The following is a 27,866-nucleotide window of genomic DNA, read 5'->3' on the forward strand; positions in this document are numbered from 1 at the left end:
TTGTCTGGTAACACTAACAAAAATTGAAAAGATAAAGATAACTACGTACACTATTTAAAGACAATTAGGCACTGAGATATGGGAGTAAATGGCAGGTATTTATAGAATGCAAAAATATTTCCTTGAGTTGTTCATATGATATCTAGTTGTATGTATGGAACAATTTGATCTTTTACATAAGTAGAAACTCCAAAAAACATCTCTGGTATGTATGAACTGAGTGGCTGTGTAGTATTGAGAGGCAGCTGGCTTGTCTGGGGGCCTCTCCCCCACTCTTTGAGCCACCCAAACTGTACAGAATGCCTTGCATATGCATTGCCTGTTAAGGTTTCTAGACAACCACTGGACTGTGCTCCAGTCATTCTCTTAAGCCATTCAAATCCAGCAGTAGTCAGCTTGTCTGCCATCAGGTCACCTCCCCTTCTCCCTTCCTGTTACACTTTGCTATGTAAAGGAAGTAACTTTACCCCCATACTCTATGGATGATAACTTATCTGAACTCGTTATGCAATGATTAACATACTGCCATCCCAACATACCCTTTTCCATCCCAGAGATTCTGCATCCCTGGCTGCCATTGTTCGAATCCTCTTCTGAGCCTTCCGACCCTTCTCAAGTCAACTCCACTAAGGATCTACTCTAAAGCTACTCATCTTTTACACTGTGCTCTCTGGAATGCCTGGGATCAAACTGGCTTTCATCTTAAATCTTTTGTTTTCTTGCTCCTTTCATCTTCTTAAATTCACTTAAATGAGCTTGGGATGTCTCATGAGGACACAGCTTCATGGCCACCCTTTTCAGCACTTACTGCACTTTTATTCTACTCACTGGCCATGGTGGATGGGTTGAAAGATTCCTTGATCACCATTGCTACTTCTAGAATCTCCCTCTACAAACATCATTCAGTAACTTTTCCTCCTATTAGTTCACACCATCCATATTTAACACCCAGTCATTACTGGTGATTATTGTCTACTGATCTCTAAGACATTTCCCTTCTTTCCTCATTGAAGGCAATTTCTGCCTCATGGTTTTCCTCTCCTCCCTAACAAGTACCTTCATACTAGGGGGCTTTAACATCCATAATCATATTCCCTCAAACACCAAAACCTCCCAATTCCTTAACTTGCTCAATTCCCCATATTGCACTCTTCCACTCCATCTCAGATATACATAGCGATATACTTGATCTTGTTATTATCCATGAATACACTATTCCCATTTTAATGAACTCTGAAATTCTCTTATCTGATTACAAAATGTCGTTATTCTTCCTGAGAGGATTCTGCATCATTTTTAATAGATCCTATTTACAATTATTTTCCTCCTGCAACTACATATGTCAGGGTTCTTTGTCTCTGTACTAAGAAAGAACTTCCAATGGTCTGTAATGAGTTAGGTTTAAAAATCTAGTTCTGTTAATCATTGTTCTATTCTTGTTTCATGGAATCTGCTATTTTTCAAATTTATTTATCTATTTATTTAGAATATTTTTCCATGGTTACATGATTCATTATTTTTCCTACCCTTCTTCCCTCCCTCCTCCCAGAACTGACAAGCAATTCCACTGGGTTAACATGTATCATTGTTCAAAACCTATTTATATATTATTTTGTATATACTTAGATATTTATTTTGGTAAGCTCCTTGAGAGCAGCGACTTTAGATTTTTGTGTTTGTATCCTCTATGCATAGCATTGTACCTAAAACAAGTAGGTACTTGAATGAATATTAATTGATTATACAAGCAATAATGTGCAAAATAAGAAAGAAATATGCCTAGACTTGAAGTCAGGAAAAAGCTTCAAATCTATATCCTGACATTAACGAATTATGTGACCAAGGAAAAGTCACAACTTTTTTTAACCTGAGTTTTTCCATTTGTGAAATGGTAATCTATAACATTTACACCTTGCAAAAATTATATTAAGGATCAAATAGTGTAAAATTGCTTTGTAAACCTTATAGCACTACATACATATCACTGATTATTACCTTAAGGAAAGGCAACATAGCACAGTGGATAAAAGGCTGGCATCTGAGTTAACAAGAAGATATAGACTCCACTTCTGCCATATATAGTTAGTTCTATGACCCTGGGCAAATCATTTGACCTCACTGTGTCCCTTTCTAAGACTGTGAATTACAGAGGAATTGAGATCATCAGAGGAAGGAGGTAGTTCCCAACACAAGTGAAATCAAAGGCCCCATGGCCTACCTCCCCAATTTCCATCCCCCAAATCTCTTAGAAACCATGAAAATATGCCATAATCTTACTAGTCTTCATTTTTAAGTCTTTGGGGAAAGGAGCACACATGCATACACTGAACTATATAATTCTAAAGTTTGAAATGTAATTTTTATAGTACATCTTTTGAATATCTTACCAAATATGAAGAAAAAGATAAATGAATCTCTTAAAATTCTCATCTTAGTTATTATGTGATGAGACTTATTTTCAGTCTTTTTACCTATACTCACATTTCATACATCTATGGATTCATATGGAGAGCATAATCTATAGTGCATGCATTTGTTCTGTCATAGCTCTCACCGCTTGATACAAAAGTGCATTCATACTTAATGGCTTAATCACTTTTTAAACTTTCATTTCTTTTACAGTTAAAATGCAAATCAAACATATCACAATAATGTTATATATGGTAAAGACAATTTCCAGGGTGAAATTTCAGTTCCCTCTAAATGATGTGGAATAAAACAGATGCTAGATTTAAAACATGTTACCTAAAAAGCTCTTGATTACATATAGTTTAATATTTGCTTGAGAAAGTTCTATTAAATCAGCTTTTTGAAAAGTATACATTTGTCTTTTATGTCTTCTAGGTCAAATGTAGGTTTAGAGACTTTTTAGGGGGCTCAGCTAACAATGGCCTATATTGCTTTTTTAAGCCACTAATATTAGTCATTACTTATGAAAGTATATGCTTAGTAAATAGATAAAGAATTTTATATACATATATAGTTTGTTAAATATTTTCTTCTGAGTCTTATTACCATATTTTCTCCCTTATTTTTAAGGAAGTGAAATTTACTTTACTTCATCAGCAAGCGTCATTTTGGAACTCCTAAAGATCATGTATCCTAATCTTGACCATTTTCCCCATAGATGTACTCTCAATCCCCTTTTTACCTTTTGTTCTGAGAAAAGTAATCAAATCAATATTATCATTTTCATTGGAAAGGGAATGTAAATGAATTGCCCTACTACTCCACTTCAATTCTCCTAGTAGCTTCCCAGACCAAAACATTCTTCCTTGACCAACACTCATCAACCTATGTGGTCTTTCCACATAAGAATGTAAACTCCTTGAGAGTAGAGTCAGCATATGAAGTTGGAGGGTATGGAATTCTTAACAAAGCAAGGATAGAAGCAATCACAAAAATAAAATGATCATTTTGATTATATGAAAATGAAAAGGTCTGCATAAGTACAATCAATGCAATTGTAAGAAAAAAAGTACTAGACCAGGCAAATAAAATTTTAAATCAAATACCTATGAAAATGGTATGATATCTAGTATGTATAGATATGGATAGAAATATAGAAGACTAACAGCCATTCCCTGATAAGAAGTCCAAGTATATGAACAAGTTCTCAAAAGAGAAATTGCAAATTATTATCAACCATATGAAACACTGTTCCAAATCACTATTATTAGAGAAATGCTAATCAAAACCATTCTAAGGTTTTGTCTCATAGACAAAAAGCTAGAGATGGGAAAAATCAATGTTAGAGGTGTTAGCTTTTCCACAACAAGAAACTCCATCTACAAATTCTGGGTATTTTCTCTGGCTCTCTCCAATACTTGGAATGCTTTCCCTCTTCATCTATACCTACTGGCTTCTCTCAAACCCTAACTAATCTTACTTCTACAAGAAGCCCTTCCCAGTCCTTTATTGTAATGCCTTCTTTTGGTTAATGATTTCATTTTTATTCTGTACATAGCTTGTTTGATTGTTTCCTCCCCATTTTGAACTTCTTGAGAGCAGTGACTGTCTTTTGCCTTTCTTTTACATCCTCAAAGCTTAGCATAATGCCTGATACATAGTAAGCATTTAATATATGCTAACTTGTTTGCAGAAAAACAGACAGTATTTCAGTGGTTTTCAAAGTATAAACCAAGGATCCCTGAGATCCCCAAAACTCTTTCAAAGACTGTAAAGTCAAAACTATTTTCATAATCTTAAAACATTTTCATTCTAATGCAGTTGTCCCTCACTATATCAAGATTCAGTTCTCACAGCTTATCACAGCACACTATAGGCTCAATGAATGAAAGAAGACTAACCACAATGTTGTGTTCTATATCCTGAGTGCTAATTGTGCTGTGTTCTGTATCCTGGATGCTGATTGGCTCAGTGACTATAGGTTAATAAGAGTGTGGAAAAGGTTTATAGGAGAGTGAGAAGGGTTTATAAAGCCTTAATATATATATAAACAATGAAATAAACATAACTTCACTACTTCCCGGATTTTCACCTCATTGTAGTAGTCTTCCATAGCAAATAAATGCAAATAAATTGAGTGCCCACTGAATGAAGAATGGCAGGGGGAAAAAACCTTAAGTGATACTATGGATTATTTAGAAAGAAATGATAAGAAATTTAGAAAATTATGGGAAGATTTGCATGAACTGATACAGAAATAATCAAAATCAAAAGTACACAATATTCTATTACTTCTGTTGTTGTTCAGTCATTTCTGACTTTTCATGACCTCATTTGGGGTTTTCTTGGCAAAGATAGTTACTAGAGTGGTTTGCTATTTCCTTCTCTAGTCATTTACAGATGAGGCAATTGAGGCAAACTGAGTTAAGTGACTTGCCAAGGATGAATGAGTGTCTAGGGTTGGATCTGAACTCAGGAAAACGAGTCTTCCTAACTCCAGGCTTAACATTCTAGTCACTTAACTGCTCCCTTCTATTACAAAAACAACATAAATGAAAAGAATATTACAAGGAAGTTGAGTAATTGAAAAACCACTTTAAGTGGCAGAAAACATAATGAAAAATATCTCCTTCCTCACAACAGAGGAGTAGGGGACAACAAAGGCAAGAATATATTTTCAGATATAGAAAGTACATCAGATATTTTTGCTTAACTTTTTCATTATCACAAAGGTTAAAAATGAGAGAGGATGAAATTACTGATGTAAAGAAACAAGCATTAACATATAATACATATTTATTTAAAAGAATTTTTTAAGTATATGAAATTTTTTGGTTAAGCTCCAGTTCAGAATACAATTTTTTTTAGAGAGGCTACCTTATTGTGTATAGTTTTCTAATCAAAGGTTAATAGCAAGGGTGAAATTATTTAGGCTCTAATTTAAAATTTAGAGTTCCAATATTTTTTCTTCTTTTAACAACAAGAATTTTAGCAAAACTTTAATAAATCACCTTTTCTTAACAACTGCATTAATCTAACCTGTACTAAGATTGTACATGCCTACCTAAAGAGCAAACACTTTCTTCTTCCTGTCTCTATCATCTGCTGATTTATTTGATTCCAATTTTTCCCCATTATATTTGCCATACTAATCACCATGGCAAATTTTGAAGACTCACATTAATTCAAATATAATAGACACTACAAATTAATTACCCCAGAATAAGATATGTAAGATAGAAAACTAAATAAGTGAATTCATTTTTAAAAGATAAAAAAAATTATAAGGATGGAGAACAAAATAAATTCAAAAGTCAAATAAAAACAAAAATGTTTGACAACTGTTTTACTAGATTTGAGAGATAACCAAAGAGAAAGGCAATATAAACATATACATTTAGATTCTAGATGATTATGTAACAGAATAATATCAACAACACAGGCCTTAAAAATGCCATAAATATTGGGCATATTGAAACAAATCTCCTCTGGCATCTTAGTTCACCAATGATACAAATAAAAGGAGTCAATAATAGATTCAGTTTAAAATATAGGCAATCAATACTTTATGTTTCTTTGCATTTCATTCTTGTTCCAGGCCTGGTCATCTAAAAGTTTCTTATAGTTGAAGGCATGATTATAGTTGTGATTTTAGGAAATGATTAGATCTAAAAACAGTGACCTCTTGTACTTAATGTCTCAATAGTCTATCAGTAAATTTTTGATTTATCTATTTAAATTTCACTGCTTGGCAATTTCATTTTTATTTGTTCAAAATAGTTTTAGAAGAAACCTGGCTTTTATATAACTTACAGGATTTATAGGTAGATTGATTTATAAGATATAGAGGTAGATTTTGGATTCAGGTCTTTGGACTTCAAGTCCAAGCTTTCTATGTAACATTTGTATGATACATTTCAATTTACAAAGTATTTTCATGAATACTGTTATCTTATTTCTCTTAACCCAGTGAAATAGGTGACTTAGGCATGTTAGTGTCCTGGTATTTCAGGAAATTAAGGATCAGAGCAATTAAGTGACTTGCTCAACATCAAAATGTTAGTAAGAGATAGAGCTAGGATATTATTTCCAAGTTCAATATCCCTTTTTATCATATCACAGTGCTTCTCATTTTATTTAATAAATATTTATTAAACAGTATAATAAGGTGCTATGGATGACATATGATAGCTTATAGTCCCTACCTTTTTCTAACTTGGAACCTAGTACAGGATTTCAAAAAGACATTAACAATATAGTAAAACACATATAGTAATAACTCATAATAAGAGTTAACATTTGAATAATACTTACTATGTAAGCTCACCAAACTCAATGCTCTAGAATTATCTCATTTGATTACAATGAAAGAAAAGTATAAGAAACAGGTAAACAAAATGCTATGGGAAGTTCAGAAAAGGAGAGATTACTTCTTGATAGGAGAATTTAAGGGAAGCTTAATGGAGAAGGTAGCATCTGAATCAGAACTTGAAATATAGATAGGAATTAGTTAAATGGAGAGAAATTGGAGGAGGCACTGCTATTCTTCAGAAAGGGTATGAACAAAGTATATGAAAAGAGTAGTAGGAAATAAGGCGGAAGGCCTAGTCTGAGACAAAACTGAGTGTCTTCAATAAGGCAATAAAGAATGATTTTTTTTGAGTGTCTAAAATTGGGTAAGGGTAAGGTGATCTTTATGATCACCACAACTACAAGGTAAGTGGTATAAACAATATCCTTATTTTACAGATGAAGGTGAGAGAAAGAGAAATTATATAACTTGTTCATGATCACATCACATAACTACTAAAAATTATGAGAGGTGGGAAACAAAAATAGGTTAACTCCACACACAAAATTTGTCTGGCCACATCACCACTTCGTGTCTTTAATATTTAGGTCAAAGTTTATTATTACAAGAAGAGAAATTATATAGATTTAGCAGTACTTTAGATATTCTTCAAAGAGTAACTATGTGAGGAATCTACCTTTAACTAACAAAATTTTATTTCTAAAAGATGATTTCTGATGGCCACATAGTTAATTAAGATTAGAATTCCAAAAAACTAGCTACTAGACTGGTACTACAGATACTGGATTATATTTCCATTGAAAGGATATACATGTATAATTATAAACAAGGATCCACTGGGAAAGGAAATGGCAAACCTCTCCAGTATCCTTGCCATGAAAACTCCATGGATAGCTATGGTCCATGAGTTCACAAAGAGTCAGACAAAACTGAACAACAATATACATTTAATCTCAATGTAAGGGTAATAATATACATGTATATTCTCTCAATGGCAACATATATGTATATATTCTCTCAAAGGCAATATGTCTAGTATTAATAGCATGTAGTTACAAAAGGATAGTGATTCCTCACATGGTTCCTGTATGAAGAGAGCAGGGACTTTTTGAGAGCAAAAGAGTTTTTTACTTTTTTTGGTTCCCTGGGACTTGGCATATTGACTGTTACATAATAGGTGCTTAATAAATGTTTGATGACTGATTATTCATAACTCCTGGGGACAGAAGAGAAAAATGTTATGATAAGAAATTTTGAAAACACAATTGGTGAGAAATACCCCTGCACCAATCATTATTAATAGTTATGACATACCAAATATTTACCATATACCATTTGTTTTTAAGTCAGCAACTGTGAAAATAAATTTATCCCTTGAAATTAACATATTACAATAGTGTTACATTTCATTTCTTTTATTTTCTTAAAACCCTTACCTTCCATCTTAGAATCAATACTATGGCTGGGAAAAAAAACCCTACACCAAGATAAACTCAGAATGGGTGAATGACTTGAATATAAAGAAGGAAACTATAGTATACCTGTCAGATCTTTGGGAAAGGAAAGATTTCAAGCCCAAGAAAGAGTTAGAAAAAATTGCAAAATGTAAAATAAATAATTTTGATTACATTAAATTAAAAAGTTTTTGTATAAAACAAAACCAATGCAACCAAAATTAGAAGGGAAGCAACAAATTAGAAAAAAAATCTTTATAACAAAAAACTCTGACAAAGGTCTAATTACTCAAATATATAAAGAGCTAAATCAATTGTACAAAAAAATCAAGCCATTCCCCAATTGTTAAATGGGCAAGGGACATGAACAGGCAATTTTCAGATAAAAAAATCAAAACTATCAATAAGCACATGAAAAAGTGTTCTAAATCTCTTATAATTAGAGAAATGCAAATTGAAATCATAAAAACCACCTCATACCTAGCAGATTGGCTAACATGACAGCAGAGGAAAGTAATAAATATTGGAGGGAATGTGGCAAAATCGGGATATTAATGCATTGCTAGTGGAGTTGTGAATTGATCCAACCATTCTGGATGGCAATTTGGAACTATGCCTGAAGGGCTTTAAAAGACTGCCCACCCTTTGATCCAGCCATACCACTGCGAGGTTTATACCCCCAAAGAGATAATAAGGAAAAAGATTTGTGCAAAAATATTTATAGCCATGCTCTTTGTGGTGGCAAAAAAATTGGAAAATGAGGGGATGCCCTTTGATTGGGGAATGGCTGAATAAATTGTGGTATCTGTTGATGATGGAATACTATTATGCCAAAAGGAATAATGAACTGGAGGAATTCCATGTGAACTGGAATGACCTCCAGGAATTGATGCAGAGTGAAAGGAGCAGAACTAAGAGAACCTTATACACAGAGGCAGATACACTGTGGCACAATCAATTATAATGGACTTATCTACTAGCAGCAATACAAAACATTTCTGAGGGACTTATGAGAAAGAATGCTACCCACATCCAGAGAAAGAACTGTGGGAGCAGAAACACAGAAGAAAAACAACTGTTTGATTGCATGGGCCGATGGGGATATGATTGGGGATGTAGACGCTAAATGATCATCCTAGTGCAAATATCAATAATATGGAAATAGGTTTTGATCAATGACACATGTAAAACCCAGTAGAATTGTGCACTGGTTATTGGAATGGGGTGGGAAGAGGGAAGGAAAAGAACATGAATCATGTAACCATGGGAAAATTTTTTAAATTAATCAATAAAATTAAATTTAAAAAAGAATCAATACTATGTACTGGTTGCAAGGCAATGGGTATAAAGTGACTTGCCTAGAGTCACACATCTAGGAAGTGTCTGAGGCCGTATTTGAACCTAGGACCTCCCATCTCTAGACCTGGCTCTCAATCCACTCAACCACCTAAATGCCTCTGAGTAGTATTTTCAATTTAGAAAGCTGCCAATTAGCCTTTTCCCCTTTAATTTACTAATAAAACAGCTTTCAGGCTCTAACAATACCTTTCAACCTCAAGTTAAAGAAATTTAAATATTAGAAATCTCTAGGGCAATTAGGTGGCACTGTGGATAGTGCCAAGTCTGAAGCCTGGGAGACTCATCTCTCTAAGGTCAAATATAGCTTCAAACACTAACTAGATGTGTGACCCTGGGCAAGTCACTTAATCCTGTTTGCCTCAGTTTCTTCATCTATAAAATAAGCTGGTGAAGGAAATAGCAAACCACTCCAGTATTTTTGCCAAGTAAACTTCAAACAGAGTCATGAAAATAAAGTCTTTCACCATCAGGCTGAACCTGGCTGTCTAGACTAACAATACATTGCCATAATGTATAATCAAATATTCAACTCTCAATGTAGGCATTTTGGCGTATCTGATATTGCACTAGACATACTTCATCTTTCAACTACAAGCTTTTATAGTGGTCATTCCCAAATGCTTGGAATGTTCTTCCTCTTCACTTCTACCTCTCAGAAATCCTACCTCAAATGCCATCCCCTAAAAAAGGTCTTTCCAGATTCCCCTAATAGTATGTTCTACCCTACCCTTCCCTTTGAAATTACTTTGTATTTATTTTATGTGTATTTTGTTTTTATCCACATACATGCTGTTTCTCTCAGCTACTTAAGAGTAAGAACTACTTTTTTTTGTCATTGTATCCCCAGTTCCTATCACAGTGTATAGCACAGTAAGTGCTTAATACCACTTACAGCTTATTAAACGGAATCTTTAATATACTACTCTTGTTGTGAAACAGTTCACTGTCTAATAGTGTCCCAAATGTCTTAGTGCGGTTTTAAGCTTAATATTACATTGAGATTTTTGGGACATTCTGTATAAATGTTTCTATTCAACTTGCCTAAAATAGCATTCTCCCATTTGGAAAGAGTAGCTATACATAGTGCAAAGTATGTATCTGCAGAGTAGAATGCATAACAACATAAAACTGAAGTAACAAAGTTGTTCTAAAAAACTTCTGGAGACGTTTGCTCTCCAAAAGAGCCATCAGACAAAATGAAAAACAACAACAAACAACCTTAAAACTCATAGAGATACAATGTACTAAAAGCATTTAATTGGAAACAAAAAAGAGAATGATTTTAAAAAAGTTTAAAGATGTACTTTATGAAACATTAAGTAATATTCATTTCTCTTTTTTTTACTTTTCAAGCTTTGCATTTATTTTTCTTTAGTTATACAACAGTAAGACATTCTAAGCTGAAACTATAAAAATACAAAATACTTCTGGGTAGCATTTAAAAAGTTTTTCTTTTTAACCTGAAAAAAGTTATAAACAATACCTTTTTGATCTGCACATTATCCCTCTAATTAAAAATATCAGTTTGTGTCATCTTCACTTTAGAGGAAGTCAACATAAAAGCTTTAAAAATATAATCAAATTTTTATAACAACATTCTATTCACTGATCAGCCTAAATTGCCACTTACTGCTACATTTTTTTCACCACAGATACTATTATTAATCTTATTTTATTATACCTATTATTGGTTTAAGGCAGAAATGAACATGTGGACATTAAAAATGCTTCTATGTATTTAGATAACTTTACTCAACTAAATTTAATTATGTTTAAGCATATTTCACTCGCTACATTATTCAGGAATGAATGGCACTCTGTTTTGAAGAATATATTCACATTGTGTACTGTTCAACATTTTCTATTCCCTGATAACATCGGGTTTCTTACATTATAATACAATGAATTTTCCTTTCTTAACTTATTTGTATCTATCCAACAGATCCAGTTACCAGGGCTTAAAATGCTTTAAAAACTGCTTTTTCAATGCACAAGAATAATGACAACCTACATTTATATATTTAATAATTAATGGCTCCATGTGTAGTTCTCAAAAGCTTCTTTTAAATTACTCAAGTTTGGAAACAAATTTACTGGTTGATACTGACTAGATGGCACGGTATTCTAAGATATTTGGAAGTATATTATACTAATAAAAACATAAAAAACGGAAAGAATTTTGTTAGACTTACTATTTAGTTTGGATTGGATCCCACATGATCTTCACATTCTGCATTAATCCACGAATTTCTCACCAACTGCTGTTGAATGATATGCTCCCTAACTCAACACCCTCTTCTCCCCCTTCCTGGAATCCACTTCCTGTTCACCCTTCACCCCTAAGTATGTATACAGGAGGCCAATAGCCTGGAAGCTACTGTTTCTGTTATTCAGTTTCCTGGCAAACAGCACAGGGCTCAACTCTTTGCAATACAGTACAAAGCCTAATAAGTGGGATCATATTTCACCAGTAGCTGCCATTCTACAAACTTCTCTGTTTTACAGGACATTTTACTAAATAATACTCCTTGGAAGTGACAAATCCAAAGACTAGTGGCCTAACTGAACATGCTAATAAAAAGGAACATCTGGGAAAACCCCTATTTGATTGTTTTGGCTGGTCAGATATCTAAGAACTTTAAAAAATACCAAAAGCAACCCCATGAAAAATGTTCAAAATGTACAAACTTCAAGGGCTTATAAAGGAAATACCATAATGCAATTCTGAAATGTTAACCAGACAGAAAAAGATAAACTCAGAAAAATGTTTATTATTTGTGTAAACACTAAAACCCAATAATTTTGTGCAGTGTTATAAGTTAAACCTTTTTTTAAATTTGAAAAATAATTTACTATTCTAAAAATAGAGCACTGGACTTGACATCAGGAATACTTGAGGAATACTATGTAACAGTGGAAAGATTACTTGGTTTGGAGTCAGGAAGACCTAAATTCCAATCTCACATCAAAAATGTACTAGCTATATGATCTTTGGCAAGTCATTTAACCTCTTTATACCTCAGTTTCCTTATCTGTTAACCTGGGGGACTCACCTTCTAAGATTTGTTTCAAATCTGAGCAAATGACTTAACCTCTCTTGGCCTCAGGTTCTTCATCTATAAAATTATAGCGTTAGTCTTCAGGACCTCTAAAGTCTCTCCTAGCTCTAAATCTGTGATCCTATCATTGAGAATTTTATGTTTATGAAACATTTTACATACAGAACTGTTTGACTTTCTATACAACAATCCAGTGGCACAAGTGGTATAAGTAATTTCATTTAATAGCTGAGGAAACTAAAGCTTAAAAATTAAGTGGTATGCCCAGGGTCCTTCTTCAAAAGGTGAGGAAAGCCTCAAAATCTGGCCTTTTGACTTTCCTTCCATATCATTTGCTTCTTAATATACCACATTACCTATATAGTTTTACTTTTGTTGTTGTTGCTCAGTAGTTTTCAGCAACACTGACTCTTTATGAACCTATTTGGAGTTTTCTTGACAAAGATACTAAGTGGTTTGCCATTTCCTTCTCCAGCTGATTTCACAGATGAGGAACTGATGCAAACAGGGTTAAGAAACTTATCCAGGGTCATAGAGCACTTAGTAAGTATCTAAGGTCACATTTGAACTCATGATTCCTGACTCTAGGAACAGCATTCTATTCATTGTGCCACCTACCTGCCCTTATCTTAGTTTTATTCACTTGTAATACATTTATTTTATAAATTTTCACTTAAAATATAATTGCCCTCTTAAAATAATTTTAAGTATTGAATTGTTTTTCTGATAGTAACTTAAAAGAAGGAATTCATAACTGATATGTAATAAACTTTTTAAAAATTTAACTACAATTTGACCATAAGGCTATATTCAAAGTCTGAAGGATGTAAGTAATTAAGTTGTCCAATTGTTTCTCTTATGATAACTGATAAGGTAGGTATTTATTCTTTACTAATTCCCTACTGCCATACATATAAAAATTGAATGAATTTTCCTTTCCTATACCTTAGGACAGTGATGGGCAAACTTTTTAAAGTAGGGGCCAAAGGAAAGGAAATGCTCATCTGTCAGTCTGTTTCTAAGGCAACTTTTTCAAAGTTCCATTGTATTGTATCCTACTCATTGTATTCGTCAGACTAGGAATAATGTGTGTGTGGGATAGAACATTTCAGGGCCCCCCCCAATCTGGCCCCCAGACTATAGTTTGCCCATCACTGCCTTAGGGTGTAGTCATTTCCTCAAGGTTCAGTCAATCCTATTTTCTTCTATCTCTTCCTGTTGTCTCCTTTGGTAACTTCATTCACACCTTCACTTCTAGATCTCTACCTCTAATCTGGAACTTGCTTCCAACTAGCTATCATTTCCAATAATCTGCTAGACAATGGATCAAAGGATTTAACTGGAAGAGTCCTTAGGAATAGTACTGTCACAAAATCACATAATTATAGAGACCTCAGTGGCTATCTAGTCTAACCCATACACAACAGGAATCTCCAACATAACATACCTGAAAAATATTTGTTGTCCAACTTGTTTGAAAAGACACTGACACTTGAACAGCTCTTATTATTAGAAGTTCCTTCTGACACCAAGCCTAAATTGGTAGCTTTGTAACTTTTACCTATTGCTCCTGGTTCTGCCTACTGGGGCCAAAAAAAACAAAGTATAATCTTTTTTTTCTATATGACAATTCTTCAAATAGTTGAACAAACCTACCACGTCATCCCCCAAACCTCAGTCTTTTTTTCTTCTTTTTTCGAAAGCTGAACATACCCAGTTTTTTTTCCAATGGATCCTTATAGATTATCCACTTAAGGCCATTTGTCATCTTGGCTGCCCTTTCCTAGGTTCCCTATGGTTTTTTATTAGTGTCCTTAAGCTGTGTGACTGGCACTGAATAAAGTAAACCAGTTGAACCCTTATAAGGGCAAACTATAGTAGGATTATCCCTTCCCTGTTTCTAAAAGTTACACCTAAGACTGCATTTGCTTTATTTGGCTGTCACCTAACACTACTGATCCATATTGAGCTTTCGGTCCACTATATCCCCTGGATCCTTTTCAAAATAGCAGCTCTCCCTCATATTATATATGTTATTATACATATTTTACATATATAGATTACATATATTATTATATAGATTATAATAGTGTCTTAAATAAGCTTAACCAGTATAAATCAATTGCTATAACAAGGAGAACAAAAGGTCCCAGAAACCACTTCAGTTAGCTTAACACTTTATCTTCCTACCAAACAGAGAAGTATGATAATCAAAGGCAACATTTGTATTGAGGGAGCAAAAGAGTAGTAGGTTATAAATAAAATCAATTTAGTTATAATAAGAAGTAGTGGAGAGAAAAATAAGTTTAATGAAAGCTAAGTGAGAGACTCAACTGAACCAGGTCATCCATTTAAGAATGAAACTGAAGGCAAGCAGGAAATCAATTGAAAACAATAATTAAAAAAAAACCCTAAAAAGATTTCTTATAGCAAGAATAGTGGAGTCACCATATCTGGCATCTAACATCACTGACCAAGATAAGCAGCAAGGGAACTAGAAAAGATACTGAAGGGGAAAAAAAAAGAAATGAGAAAAATGATTAGATTAGATCAAATGTTCACAGAGAAGATCAATGCTAAAAACAATTCTGAGGGTTCCTAAACTCACAATGGTAAAATGGAGAAATTACTTGTTAAGTTCTCAAATTATTTGAAAGACAGGAGGATACCAAAAGTTTTGGGAAAAAAATCTTAAAATTATTACTAAAAATTGTGACCAAGATAATGCTGACGCACATATCTTCTTTCTCCTCTCTACAACTTTTAAAAGAAGAATAATCTACAATGTAACATACTTTGATAAAAGTATGAGAAGGAAAGTTTTTTTAAATGATACTTTCTAGTAGACCATAATTTAAGATAACTGACTGAAAGGTGTGGCAAATACAAAACCCCACTATTTTATTGTTTTATTCCAAAAACATAAGTTAGTAGAGCTTTGTGCCTCTGACTATTAAAGATCATTTAAAGTTTCTTGGAAGATATAACAACAAAATTAGTCCTGTTTTAATGATTCTGTGATAATAAATGTCAGCTAAGGCATAAAACAGGGAGATATATGCTCACCAGAAATATTTGCCATTGTGATGGAGATTCAATGTAGAGTCCATATAGAAAAAGGATTCCCTGTGGATGATGAGATATTCTGGCTCCTATTTACAGATGACACTATTGATGTCATCAAGTCCCAAGACAAGGTAGAGCCTCTTATAAGAGAACTGTAATTACTCAAAGGAGTTTGGCTTGTCCGTTCACACAGAAAAGATCCAAAGAATTACAAATGTCAGATTTCAACATGCATCTGAATGAAACACTATGACACTTGGCCAACAGTATATGTATCTGACAATACAGATGGACAGGGAACTGGGCCCAGAGTTGACAAGGGGAACAGGCTGGACTGCTGTTGGGAAACAGTAACACTTTTACTAAACTGAAGCTCCCTATAATAACAAAGACCTCTCTTTTCAGTATAAACATTTTAGTAATGCTGCTATAGGGCAGTGAGACCTAGAACACAACTATCTTAGAAGTACTAAAGATAAATATCAGAGAAGGTAATAGAAAGGCATATAGTGGGTGTGAATAGGCTCCAAAAAAGAAAAGGTATTAAAAGATGTCACCAAAGACTTGAGTAATAGAATGAGAAGACTGGCTGATCATGTGGCAAAAATGAGGAATGACAGATAAACAGTCAAGCCTGCTCCACTGGAGCCCTTGAGATATCAAAAGAAAGTTTGGAAGAACTCCTCAGTTTGTTGATGGGCACTATCCCTTATTCTGGTGATGGGGTTTTGGAAGGACATGGATAAGAGTCAGAGGAGATGGCAGGAAAAGATAGGTTGCAATTTGTAATGTTGAGGGAACTTCCAAATTGATGAGATCATATATTCATTTGAGTTTTTTGAATCCTTAGTACATTAAGCCTAGATGTTTATAGAACCTCTTAAATGAGAAATCAGTTAATTAAAAAGAATAGTCTAACTCAGGGGTCGGAAACCTTTTTGGCTGTGAGAGCCATAAACGCCATATTTTTTAAAATGTAATTTTGTGAGAGCCATATAGTGTTCACAGTGCGCGCTCCTGTAACAGCGCCTGAAAAAAAAAATTGACTTCATGGCTTCCGCAGAAAGAGCCATATCTGGCCCTTAAAAGAGAGCCATACATTGCTGACCCCTGGTCTAACTACTTTAAGAAAAAAATAAGTGGATCCAGATTCCTGTTTTTCAGACTTTGATGTGAAGTTGTTTATAGACAACCCACATAATTCAACTATTAGGATATGCGCTCATATATTCTATTTTTCTCCCTTTCCCCCTCTATGATTTCAATGGATTATAGAGAAGTCCTTCCAAAGTATTAATATCTTGTGGTCTGAAGAGAGTAACCAGAGCCATTGAGAATTTAAAGTGATTTGTCCAGATGGGATAGAGGTAAGACTTGGACAATACACACTCCACTGGTATACTACTAAGTCCAGAAAACTTAAGAAAGTTCCTTACGATGATGGGTGGAAATTGGTGGATTTATGGTAAGAAATGGTCAAGAGTAAAAAAGGAAGGGCAGACATGGACTGGCAGCAATCTACTTCATTGAAGGGAATATCTACTTTGATGAAATCATTGCTCCATTGAAGTATTCCCCATAACAAATCTGTGATGTAAGCAGACCAGGTATTATTCACCCCATTCATCAGGTGAATAAACTATGATTTAGAGAGGTGTATTGATTTACCCATGGTCAGAGATAGTAAGTGCTAGAATTGTGATTTGAACCCAGTTTCCTGATTCCATTTCACTAAATCAGCTTGTATTTATAAACTTCAAATTAACATAAAAGGGAACTGTTCTTTTTTGTTCAAGACTCAGCTGAAATACTCCATCTCTCATCAAATCTCTTTTGATTTCATTCAACAATATATATTCCTCTTTTGAAATGGCACCTAGTCTCCTACAACCACCTTTGCTTATTTTGTAGACATATGTATATATAAATGTTGTTTCCCCTTATTAAAATATAAGATTTCCTGAGGATAAGGATTCTTAGCATAGTGCCTTTCAGGTAGTAGGGGCTTAATAAATGCGTGTGGTTAGGGCTTCTATAGTACTTTGTACCAACACCTCCCTTCATTTCTTTTGACTAGACATTTGATTTCATTTGTATAGGGAACTCTCAGCTAATAGAGCCAACTCTATCAATACAAATTGATTCTTTCTTTGCAATTTGTAATATTTAAGAATTGCTTGGAGTAGTGAAAGATTAAGTAACTTGCCCAAGGTCACACAACCAGTTTCAGAAACAAGATTTGAACACAGGTGTTTAGAATTCTTAGCTTCTGACTTTCTGACTCAGCTCCCTATCTTCAGATAGGCCGTTTCTTTTACTTCTCTTATGATAGTTGTATTCTACCTTGTATTATAGTGTTTGTCTCATCACTCCTATAAGTTCCTCAAAGGCATCGCTGGACTGTAGTAACTAAGACAGAGACTTGTACACAACAGAAACTCAATAAAGGCCAAATGGCTAAAGCCATGAGTGCACACATTATTTATAGAAATGAAGATATATTCTGAAGTTCCAAAGAAGAAATATAGCTAAAATATGAAGTGTGCCAGAAAAACACTAACATTAAATGGCTGAGTACATCAGTCTGAAGTTTTCTTTCACTCATTTATAAGTGACTTATTATTTTCATTTCAATAGTGATTTTGATATGGGCACTATTTAGATATTTAGTGTTGGCACCATTCTTTACTGGTGTTAACTACATATCTTCAATTTAGTACATGGCCTTTAAGAACTGTTGTGGAAGCAGACAAGCATCAGTTAAATGGCTGAATAAAATGCATATATGAGATATTATGTTGTAAGAAATGGCAAATATGGATTCAGAGAAAATTAAGACTTGTTTGAATGGTTGTAGATGAACAAAACCAGAAAAATGTATACAATAACAAATTAACTGCAATGAAGGAAAATAACTTAAAAAATATTGGAACTGATCAGCACAGTAGCCAGTTATGACTTCAAATGAACGACGCCTTGAAGTTTCCTCTTTGCAGATATCTAATGGGATAGAGGCATTTAACAGATACATGTTTTAGAACATGAATGACCAATGTTATCTGCTTCGTTTTATACTTATTTGATAGAAGAGAAGGCATCTATTTGTGGATGGGAATGGAGGGGGATTAGTAGATAATCTAGAAATGTAATTAGAAAAACAAATAAAAGAACATAACAAAAAAGTTAAAATACATGGAAAAAATAAGAATTCAGAAGAGGACATAAACAATACAATTTTATAACAATTTTGTTAAATTTAATATATACTTTTTTCAAAAGAAATTATGCAATTGAAGTTCACAGTTTCAAATAAATAAGCCTCTTGTATTAGCTTCTCTTTATATATTGAAAAGTTTGTGTTTGTGGATGACAGAGTTAATAAGAAAAAGAGAATTTAAAGGTGCTAAGATTGCAAAACATATCTCTTGTGTCTAAGTTGGCAATCATCCTTTCCAAACAGGCTCAAAGTAGGCTGAATGCTAGATGGCAGAGACAAGCTCCATCATCTTCCACACTTGAAGTCTTACAATGTTGGTTGGGCTTTACAAAGCTTATACTCATAGGTTAGCTACATCTTCATGATGGGATGATGAATAAAAATAGGAGTTTATGAAGGAAATAGACATTAAGCAAACCAAAACCTGAATCTGCAATTTTTATGTATGACCAGCAGGTGGCAATGATACCACAGGCATGTAGTATAAAGTAGCTTGATACATGATTTACACAAGATTTAGAGCTTCCCAGTCAAGCATGTACAGATTAGTTATGTTTTTACCATAAATACATAAAAAATATATAAAATAACCTAACAATAGAAAACTACCCATTACTTTCAAAGAGAACAAAATATATCTTAAAGATATAAATGATACTATACTCCTCATTATTAAAATTTTCATTCTTAATGTTTCCTTTAATAATACAACCTGAATAATGGCTTATAGGTAAGTTTTCCTTAACCTTGAGGCTATCAAAGCAGCATCAAAACATCCTAAGTTGTATTGTTTTCTCAGCAGGTAGATTTCTTTGTCTTAATTACAAATGGTCTCTGTCCTCTATAAGTTATTTGAGGTGGCATATGGAAAATATGTTCCTTTTGAATCTTCCTACACCCAGAGAAAGAAAAAAAGTTCCATTTTTCTTTTTAGTTTTTTCCTCTTTCTTATTAAGAGTTATTTAAATTTATTTACATCCAATAAAAATTACTGTTACCTAGCTAACTTATCTCTTAAGGAATCTGCTTCCAATGTCTTAACAAGAAAACTTACCTCAATTAAATTATCTTAAAGGAAAAAGAACATTTTTACAAAGTTTTAAAAAGTTTTAAAATAGATATAAAAACTAATTTTGTTATACCACCTAAAATATATCTCTGGTTGAACGAAGAGTTCATGAACAAACTAACAATAAAAAGATGACTCAAAGTTCAAGTGCCAAGGTTAAAAAAAAGCTAATAAGTGGCAGTAAAGAATTAAATCCAAGTTGTGAGGCTCCAAGTTCAGTGCCCTTTCTAGTTTCTTTCCTAATAATGGTACTTCAAACTGATTAATCTTTTGTTATTTTACCAATGCACATAGATTGTTCTATTAAAATCAAAGTGAATTATAATCAGATCTAAAAAATAATGTCTCCCAACATCTACTTAATAGAAAATTTTTTAAAAATTTGAACTATGATTTCACTTGGCAGGAAACTCCTAAATGAAAGAAAAAACTCCTGTGCCAAAATAGGTCTGTATCTAATCTAGGATTTATAGAGTTACCTGGAAGCACTGAGGTTATTCTGAGTCAGTATATGTAAGAGGCAGAATCTGAATCCTTCTTCCTGACTCCAAAGCTAATTATCTATCCCCTATACCACATTACCTCTTAAGGTAATATGCATATAATAGATAAAATAAAACACTTTCAGTATTATTTAATTATCTCTTTTGGTGATAGTACATAAAAACCTATACCTTCCAGCTAGAGAAAGAATCCATAATTTTCAAGTAAAATCAATATACTAGGTTAATCTATACAAATGAGTTGCCCTTAATGCTAGAATTGCTCTCTGCTATCATATGAATACTTTTTACAATGAGAAAGCTAATACTTTTACAAGATAGTTGAAGTGGTAAGTTATAATCCTGGTTATGCCAAATGACTATACAGAATGGGTCAATTTATAAAGTGTGCAGATATTTCAGAAAGATTAGTAGAACTTTGAAAATAATATTAAACATATAAGAAATGCAATTTCCAAATAAAGCAACTCATAAAAATGGTTAGCAAGGCAGATGCTCTACTGAGTATTATCACTGCTCTAACATTGGAAGAATTTCACACTCTCACACTTTAAATATTGGGAGCAGTTAGTTCTCTAACATCCAAACACCTTCAGAAAAATCATTATCTAAGAGTAGAAATAGTCTCATAGCTTTTTCAGGGCTTCTCATTCCATTTAGAAAGAAAATATCCTGACAGATCAAAGGTTAAACTATCAACACATGCAAAGAGCAACAATGGCAGTCACTAAACTTATTATCACCCACCTATAGGAAAAATTAAACTTATACCCACTCACTTTTTGAACACTTGATACAGGCAAGCCAAAAAGGTGAACTTTAGTCATCAACAGCTACCTTCTACACTTCTTTTTAATTATTTTCCTTACATTTTCAATCTAGGATTATGGATTTTAAAAAAAGGAACTCAAGCCCATATAATAAGCTGCCTTTGTAAGGAATATTTTATGGTTCAAAAGAAAAGTGAACCGTTAGATATAAGTAATTTATCTGTATTTTGAGAAAAAGTTAACAATTAACTTAAAATATTAGCAAGGACTTTAAAAAAGTTATGTTAATACTGCAGCTATCTTTTAAGGAGTCATGTATAGCTGTCCCTCACCCAAAAAAAGAAAGAAAGAAAAAGAAGACAAATATATACAGCAAGATTCTTAGCAATCTTAGTGATTACAAAAAGCTAGAAACAAAATATGTGCTCAGTGAATTGGAAGACCAGAAGAACATGTTAAGATTGTGAATAAAATGAAATATTACTGCATTGGAAAGAAAGACAAATTTAGATTATGACCTAAAAAGTGATTAATTGTATGAAATGATACAGGGGGCAGTTGGTGGCTCAGTGGACTGAGAGCCAGGCCTACAGGTGGGAAATTCTAGGTTTAAATTTGGCCTCAGACACTTCTTAGCTATGTGGCCCTGGGCAAGTCACTTAACCCTCACTATCTAGACCTTACAACTCTACTGCCTTGTGGAAGGTAAGGGTTTAAAAAAAAGAAAAGAAAGAAATGATGTGTAGTAAAGAAAGCAAAATAACTACAACTATAACAATGTCAATAAAGTCAAAGCAAAAAGATTAAATACAAATCTATGTTAGAATTATACTATCAAAATGAAAGGATATATCCTTTCCTTTAAATATCAGAAAGAACAGGTATATCAATAGGCACAAATTTTTAAAAATTTTACTACAGGGGGCAGGTGGGTAGCTCAGTGGATTGAGAATCAGGCCTAGAGACGGCAGGTCCTAGGTTCAAAGCCAGCCTCAGACATTTCCCAGCTGTGTGACCCTGGGCAAGTCACTTGACCCCCATTGCCCACCCTTACCACTCTTCCACCTAGGAGCCCAATACACAGAAGTTAAGGGTTTAAAAAAATTACTACAATTTATCCTTTCTGTTAAATTAATTTTGCATAACTACAAGTTCATATTAAAAATTTGCTTTCAAATAAAAGTTTCTGTCATGTTTCCTTTGCCTATGGATAAAAAAAAGTGTATCACATCAATTGGCATAACTTGATCCTTCAAGGAATTCACAAATGCCAGTCCTATTAATAGTCAACAAACTTTTAAAAGTAGGAATACACTTTTTAAATTGGTTTCGGTGTTTGTTGATAAATTTCTGTTGTAGTAAAACAAATTTTATCAACAAACTAACAAAAATTGAGTTAAAACTTATAAAATATTACTCAGCGCCCCCTGTCACATACTATCACCGCCCCCTTACAGTTATTCACTGCCCCCAAATGCACCTGTGGCCATCACCGCCCCTCTGGATCGCTGCAACACCCACTGCAGGGGGTGGTGGTGCCCACTTTGGGAATCACTGCTACATATTTTAAATGTCATGTGAATAATAAAAAATTTTCATGTCTACTGGATAAATGTATCCAGTAAAATATAGGTACATTTAAAATCATTTTTAGTTCACAAATCCCTTACTATATGACTGTTGAATTCTCCCTTCCCTACCCTGACAACAATGAAAGAAAAAGTATACTTTACTACATTATAAGCTGCTCAACATTCACTTTTTCTATGATTTTAGAAAGACAAGGTGATGGGGAAACATTTTAATAACTCATTTCCTCAGAAGAAATGGGAAAGGTACAATTATGACAAGCATATGAAAGCATTAATCTCACAAGTATACAATGACTAACAAAGTTGCATGGATCAGGATTGTCTTGGAAATGCTACTCGGTGCTTTGATAGCTATTTCTATTACATCAACTATGCCATGTACCATTTTCACTGCAGCACAAATAGAAAATTTTAAATCTTATAAATATTTTTCAAACATTAGCAGATCTAACGATGTCTCTAATATTATGTCACTAAATTTCCATTTCATAAAATAAAAGAGCTCATGATATTATAAAGTAAAAACAAATAAAGCAAAATATAATGCTTTATGTGCACCTAAATTTCCTTTGTTTAAAAATTGATAAGAACTGGTAGCATATATAATGTTTAAATATGCATATTTCTCTCATGTAATTGGCACTGCTTTTCATATACTTACATTTCATCTAACTGCTACAACACCCTGCTACCTTTTTAAAGTAGAAAATATATTTTTTTATTGTATAAGTACTGTTTTTAACAATTAGTACAGATTTCTTGCTGTTCTATTATACTTGGTATTATATATTTGCCTGAGGTAAGAAGAAATATTATAAATTAAATCAAGGTTTGACATATAAATATAGCTAATCATTTCTAAGGAACTATTTTTTCCTCAACTCTCTATATAGAGACATTCAAAATGGTGCCTGAAATATCTGTTAAGGAAAAGAATAATTCTAGTAGTAACTAACAGGAGGTATTTCTCCTAGACAGCATGTTAACTTAAGTAAGGTGCTGCTACTCTACAGAAAAAATTAAGCAAATACTTTATAAGTTTCATCTAATAAATGCTATAATTAAAAAAACCTCAGAGTTCATTATTTCTTGTTTATTAACTATGAAAACATTCATAGAAAAAATAGTAGTCTTGTTTGAAGTAAAATGGAAACAAGACAGAAAAATAAAATTAAAGGTTGCAAAGTCTCACCAACTTCTAATTATATTCTGGCTTGTCAAACTACTAAAGAAATCGTCTATATCAATAAGTAATGGTTAATGTTTATATATTGTTCATTATGTGCCAGGCACTATGCTAAGTGTTTTATAATTATTGTTTTGTTTGATCCTCACAGCAACTTGGAAAATAGATACTATTATTATCCCCATTTTACAGATGAGAGAATTGAGACAAATAGTGGCTGAGTTAACCAGAGTTACACAACTAATAAGTGTGTGAAGCATGATTCAAACTCAAGCCTTCCTGATTATAGGCCCTTCCACAGTGGAAGAAAATCTAATATTTATTTAGTCAAATTCCCTCTCATTTCCCCTTCTATGAAGATAACTAAAATAATGTTTTAAAAACCCTTGAGGAGAAATAAAAACATTAGAACTTGGAATCATATGAAAAAAATTTTAAGGATGACAGAGGGGCACATTTATCTCATTGAAATAATTCGTTAACTTTCTATATCAACAAATTTTATTCACATTTGACCTAGAACTTAACCCCATGGAAAGAAATAGTTTGAGACATTTTCAAGCACATCATTGCTTTTTTAAAAATGAAAAAATATTGGTGATCATTTTTATTTCAAAATTATGTATGTCTTAGAGTTCTTGGCATCTCATATGCTAACATCACAGACAAACACCTTTGAAATTCTTAACTATCAGCATGGCAGGAAGTCATAATAAAGTGTCTTGGTATAATCCACTTATAAATTTAAAGGCAAGATCTTAAAATTATGTTTTAAATTTTCTTAAAATAGATGCCAAGAGTTTAGTGTATTTATTGCTATGAGACAATCAATGAATCATTTCCAAGTGAAAAGTTATAAGAATAAAATTGATAATAAAAATCACATATTCATTTAACTGAGTACTACAAAAAAAACAAAAACAAAAACCAGAAATGCTTAATAACACTGAATGCCTCTGAGAAAAAAGAAATTAAAACTTAAGAAGACACACACTGTCCAAAAACTGTTTAAAAAAAAAGTTGAAAACTACATACCTGGTGTTGCAAGGATGAATGTTCTCTGTCATGTGAGTGTTGATGATTAGAAACTGACAAATGCCACGAGTGTACCTGACTTTGAGACTGAGTTCGAGCCACATCTGGAGGTTGTGTTAAAAGCTGTGGGGTAAGTTGTGGATCAAGGTCATGTTCTAAAACATGACTTGAACTATCTTGCCCAAATGCTGAGTCATCAAATTGGGGAAGGAGACCCTCCTGAAGAAGATCTTCTGGATCAAGTCCTGTGAATTCCTCAGTTTGAGATCCTACTTGATGAAGTAAATTATCTTCTAGAGATGAAAAACCATTTGTTTCTACATGATCATTGAAATGTCCCATGTGAGAAGCAGAACCAACAGGATCTGGGAAATTCATGTGTACAGGAGATAATTTTGAGCTGCTGAAGTTACCCTGAGGATGTGCTGAATGCAACATTTCAAAATTATTTGAATTCAAAGATGAATTTGAGTTTAAAATATGCTGGGTAGATTCCTGCTTGGTCCCCGTCTGAGCTATAAAGGCATTGCTTCCAGTAAAATCAGATAAAGTATGAGCTGAATGACTAGATGCAAGAACTGTAGAGGCCTGAAGAAGACTGTTTGGAGATATGTGATTACTGGAGAAGGAATAATGTGAAGAAAACTGTTGTGAATTATTGACAGAACAAGGAGTCATATTTGGAGACTGTCCATTAAAATTCCCATCTTGGTGATTGCCACAGAAGTGCACTGAAGCATTTGATGGTGGAGAAAACTGTTGCATGGAGAGAGACTGTTGTGAAGTTGATGCACTAGGAATTTGAGATGGGTGGGTAACATGGACTCTATGTGGACCAGAAAGATTAACCTCCATAAAGTTTTTGGCTTGGCTTAGATTTTCTTGCCCTGGGTTATTACTATTTCTGTTTTGTTGTGACTGTAGTGATGTACACTGTTGCTGTTGTTCATTGACCTGAAATAAGGCAAAGTCAGGGTGTGCTACAAAGCTTTTATTTTGCTGCATAGACTGCGAGTGTCCTTGTTGGTGAAAAGGAGACCCATTTTGACTTGAAACACTAGTCTGATGACCCCACATTGGACTGCCATCAGCAACATCTGGAAACAAGCCATTAGATTGATTTGGTGGGTGGACTGGGGAACAATTAAACTGAGAATGTGGTGATAACACATTTTCCACTGGGCTATTGAATGACTGATTAACTTGGTGAAGTTTCAGTGGCTCGAACTGATTTAACTGCTCAAAATCAGTCATCTTCTGTGGTGTTTGAGTATCCTGGACATGGTTCAATGAATCTATGTGCAAAGGTTCAAATTCTACACCCAAGTTCAATTCATCAACAAGTGAAACAGGTCCTGGTTGTACAAAGGCATCATCTGACAAATCTTCTAAAGTCTCACCAAAAAGATTGGCATCATCAAAGAAGTCCATCATTGGATCAGTCATCTTGAAAATTCTAGGCCACTTGAATCGTTCACTCCAAATGTAATAGATTTAGCCTCTTTGTAATGAGTAGGAACAGAGGTCATCAACTAACTGATCCAAGGCATGTCAATGTTTATTATTGCTCCGGAGACAGGACATCATGGCATGTCATAATTCTAATAGAAAAAAAGCAAAAAAATTCACATTTAATATAAGCTTTTCAACAATTATATAAATAAATTATAGCTAATGGACTGTGAAAAGATTATATATGTTTTAAATTTAAATCTCAAAATATAGCACTTTTATGTTACAGAATGATTCATGATAAATAACTCAGCATCCCCAATATGAAATAATTTGTCAGAGATGAAATCACTATATGCATTTATATTGATATCATTTTGAACTTCATGTTTTTGGAATAAGTATAGAATTTAAAGTTTAGAACATAAAACCATCTTAACTCGCCATCAGGAAAGATGCACCTTGCCTAAACTGGAGAAAAAAAAACCTCTCTTTTCTGATGTTTTAGTCATAAAAATAAAAATTTCAAAATATAAAAGTGTATAATATGATAATGTAATACAAATGATAATTTTATTGATAAAGAATTGCCTAACAGTAATTTCTATGATCAAGAACTAATGATAATTAATAGAATTTTATTGTAGAAACTCAAAAAGATCCGAAGCTTAACTAACGATGGAAACAAACTTACAAGAAATACTACTGTACATAGCAATCAAGTTTTCCTTCCAGCAATGGAAGAGAAAATCAAGGTAATATTGTTGTGTAATCAATGTTCAATTCATAAACTCACAAATCACACCTAAATTTGTGAAGCATATTCTTTGCTTTCTAAACCTCTTCCCTCCCAGTCAACCAGATGATTTTATAGAATCAACTAGAGCTTAAAACAGAACTAAAAAATTTTGCAACTTACAACTAAGCAAAGAAACTAGCATCATTAACTCTATCAAGGGAAAGGTACAAATAATGTGGAAATTGTGAGACAAATGTACACTGGGAATTTTCAATGTATCATTTTCTATACTCTCAATCCAAAATTTGGGGGGGCTTCATTGCTCTCAAATTATATGAATTCCTTTTTTTTAATCACAGTTGATTTTTTTGGCTTATAATCCTTCCTCCATGCACCCACATTGCAGGTACATGGAGTTTTGATAAGAAGAAGCATCTGTTCTCTAAAGATCTATTTACTTTACAGTTAACATTAGTAAGGGGAGCTTTCTGGAATGCTAGTGTTAAGGTTCATAACTTAAACTGGACACAATACATATACATGCAAATTTCCTAAAATATATGATGCTTGACAAATGACCTTAAGATTCAAGAATGGATCCATATTAATAATTTCAGAAGAAAGAGGAACTAATATTAACTTTA

At 33.3% G+C, this 27,866-nt stretch overlaps 1 protein-coding gene across 2 annotated transcripts in view; it reads right to left on the reverse strand.

The window, feature by feature from the left end:
- Positions 1-26,477, reverse strand: part of CHD9 (chromodomain helicase DNA binding protein 9) — a 174,097-nt gene extending 147,620 nt beyond the window's left edge. For both annotated transcript variants that reach the window (XM_044664150.1, XM_044664149.1), the window contains exon 1: positions 25,032-26,477. In XM_044664150.1, the coding sequence (XP_044520085.1) occupies positions 25,032-26,477 (1,446 nt within the window). The remainder of the gene's footprint in view (positions 1-25,031) is intronic.
- Between the last annotated feature and the right edge of the window lie 1,389 nt (positions 26,478-27,866).

Source organism: Gracilinanus agilis, chromosome 2, assembly GCF_016433145.1.
Source record: "Gracilinanus agilis isolate LMUSP501 chromosome 2, AgileGrace, whole genome shotgun sequence".
NCBI classification, from domain to species: Eukaryota; Metazoa; Chordata; class Mammalia; order Didelphimorphia; family Didelphidae; genus Gracilinanus; species Gracilinanus agilis.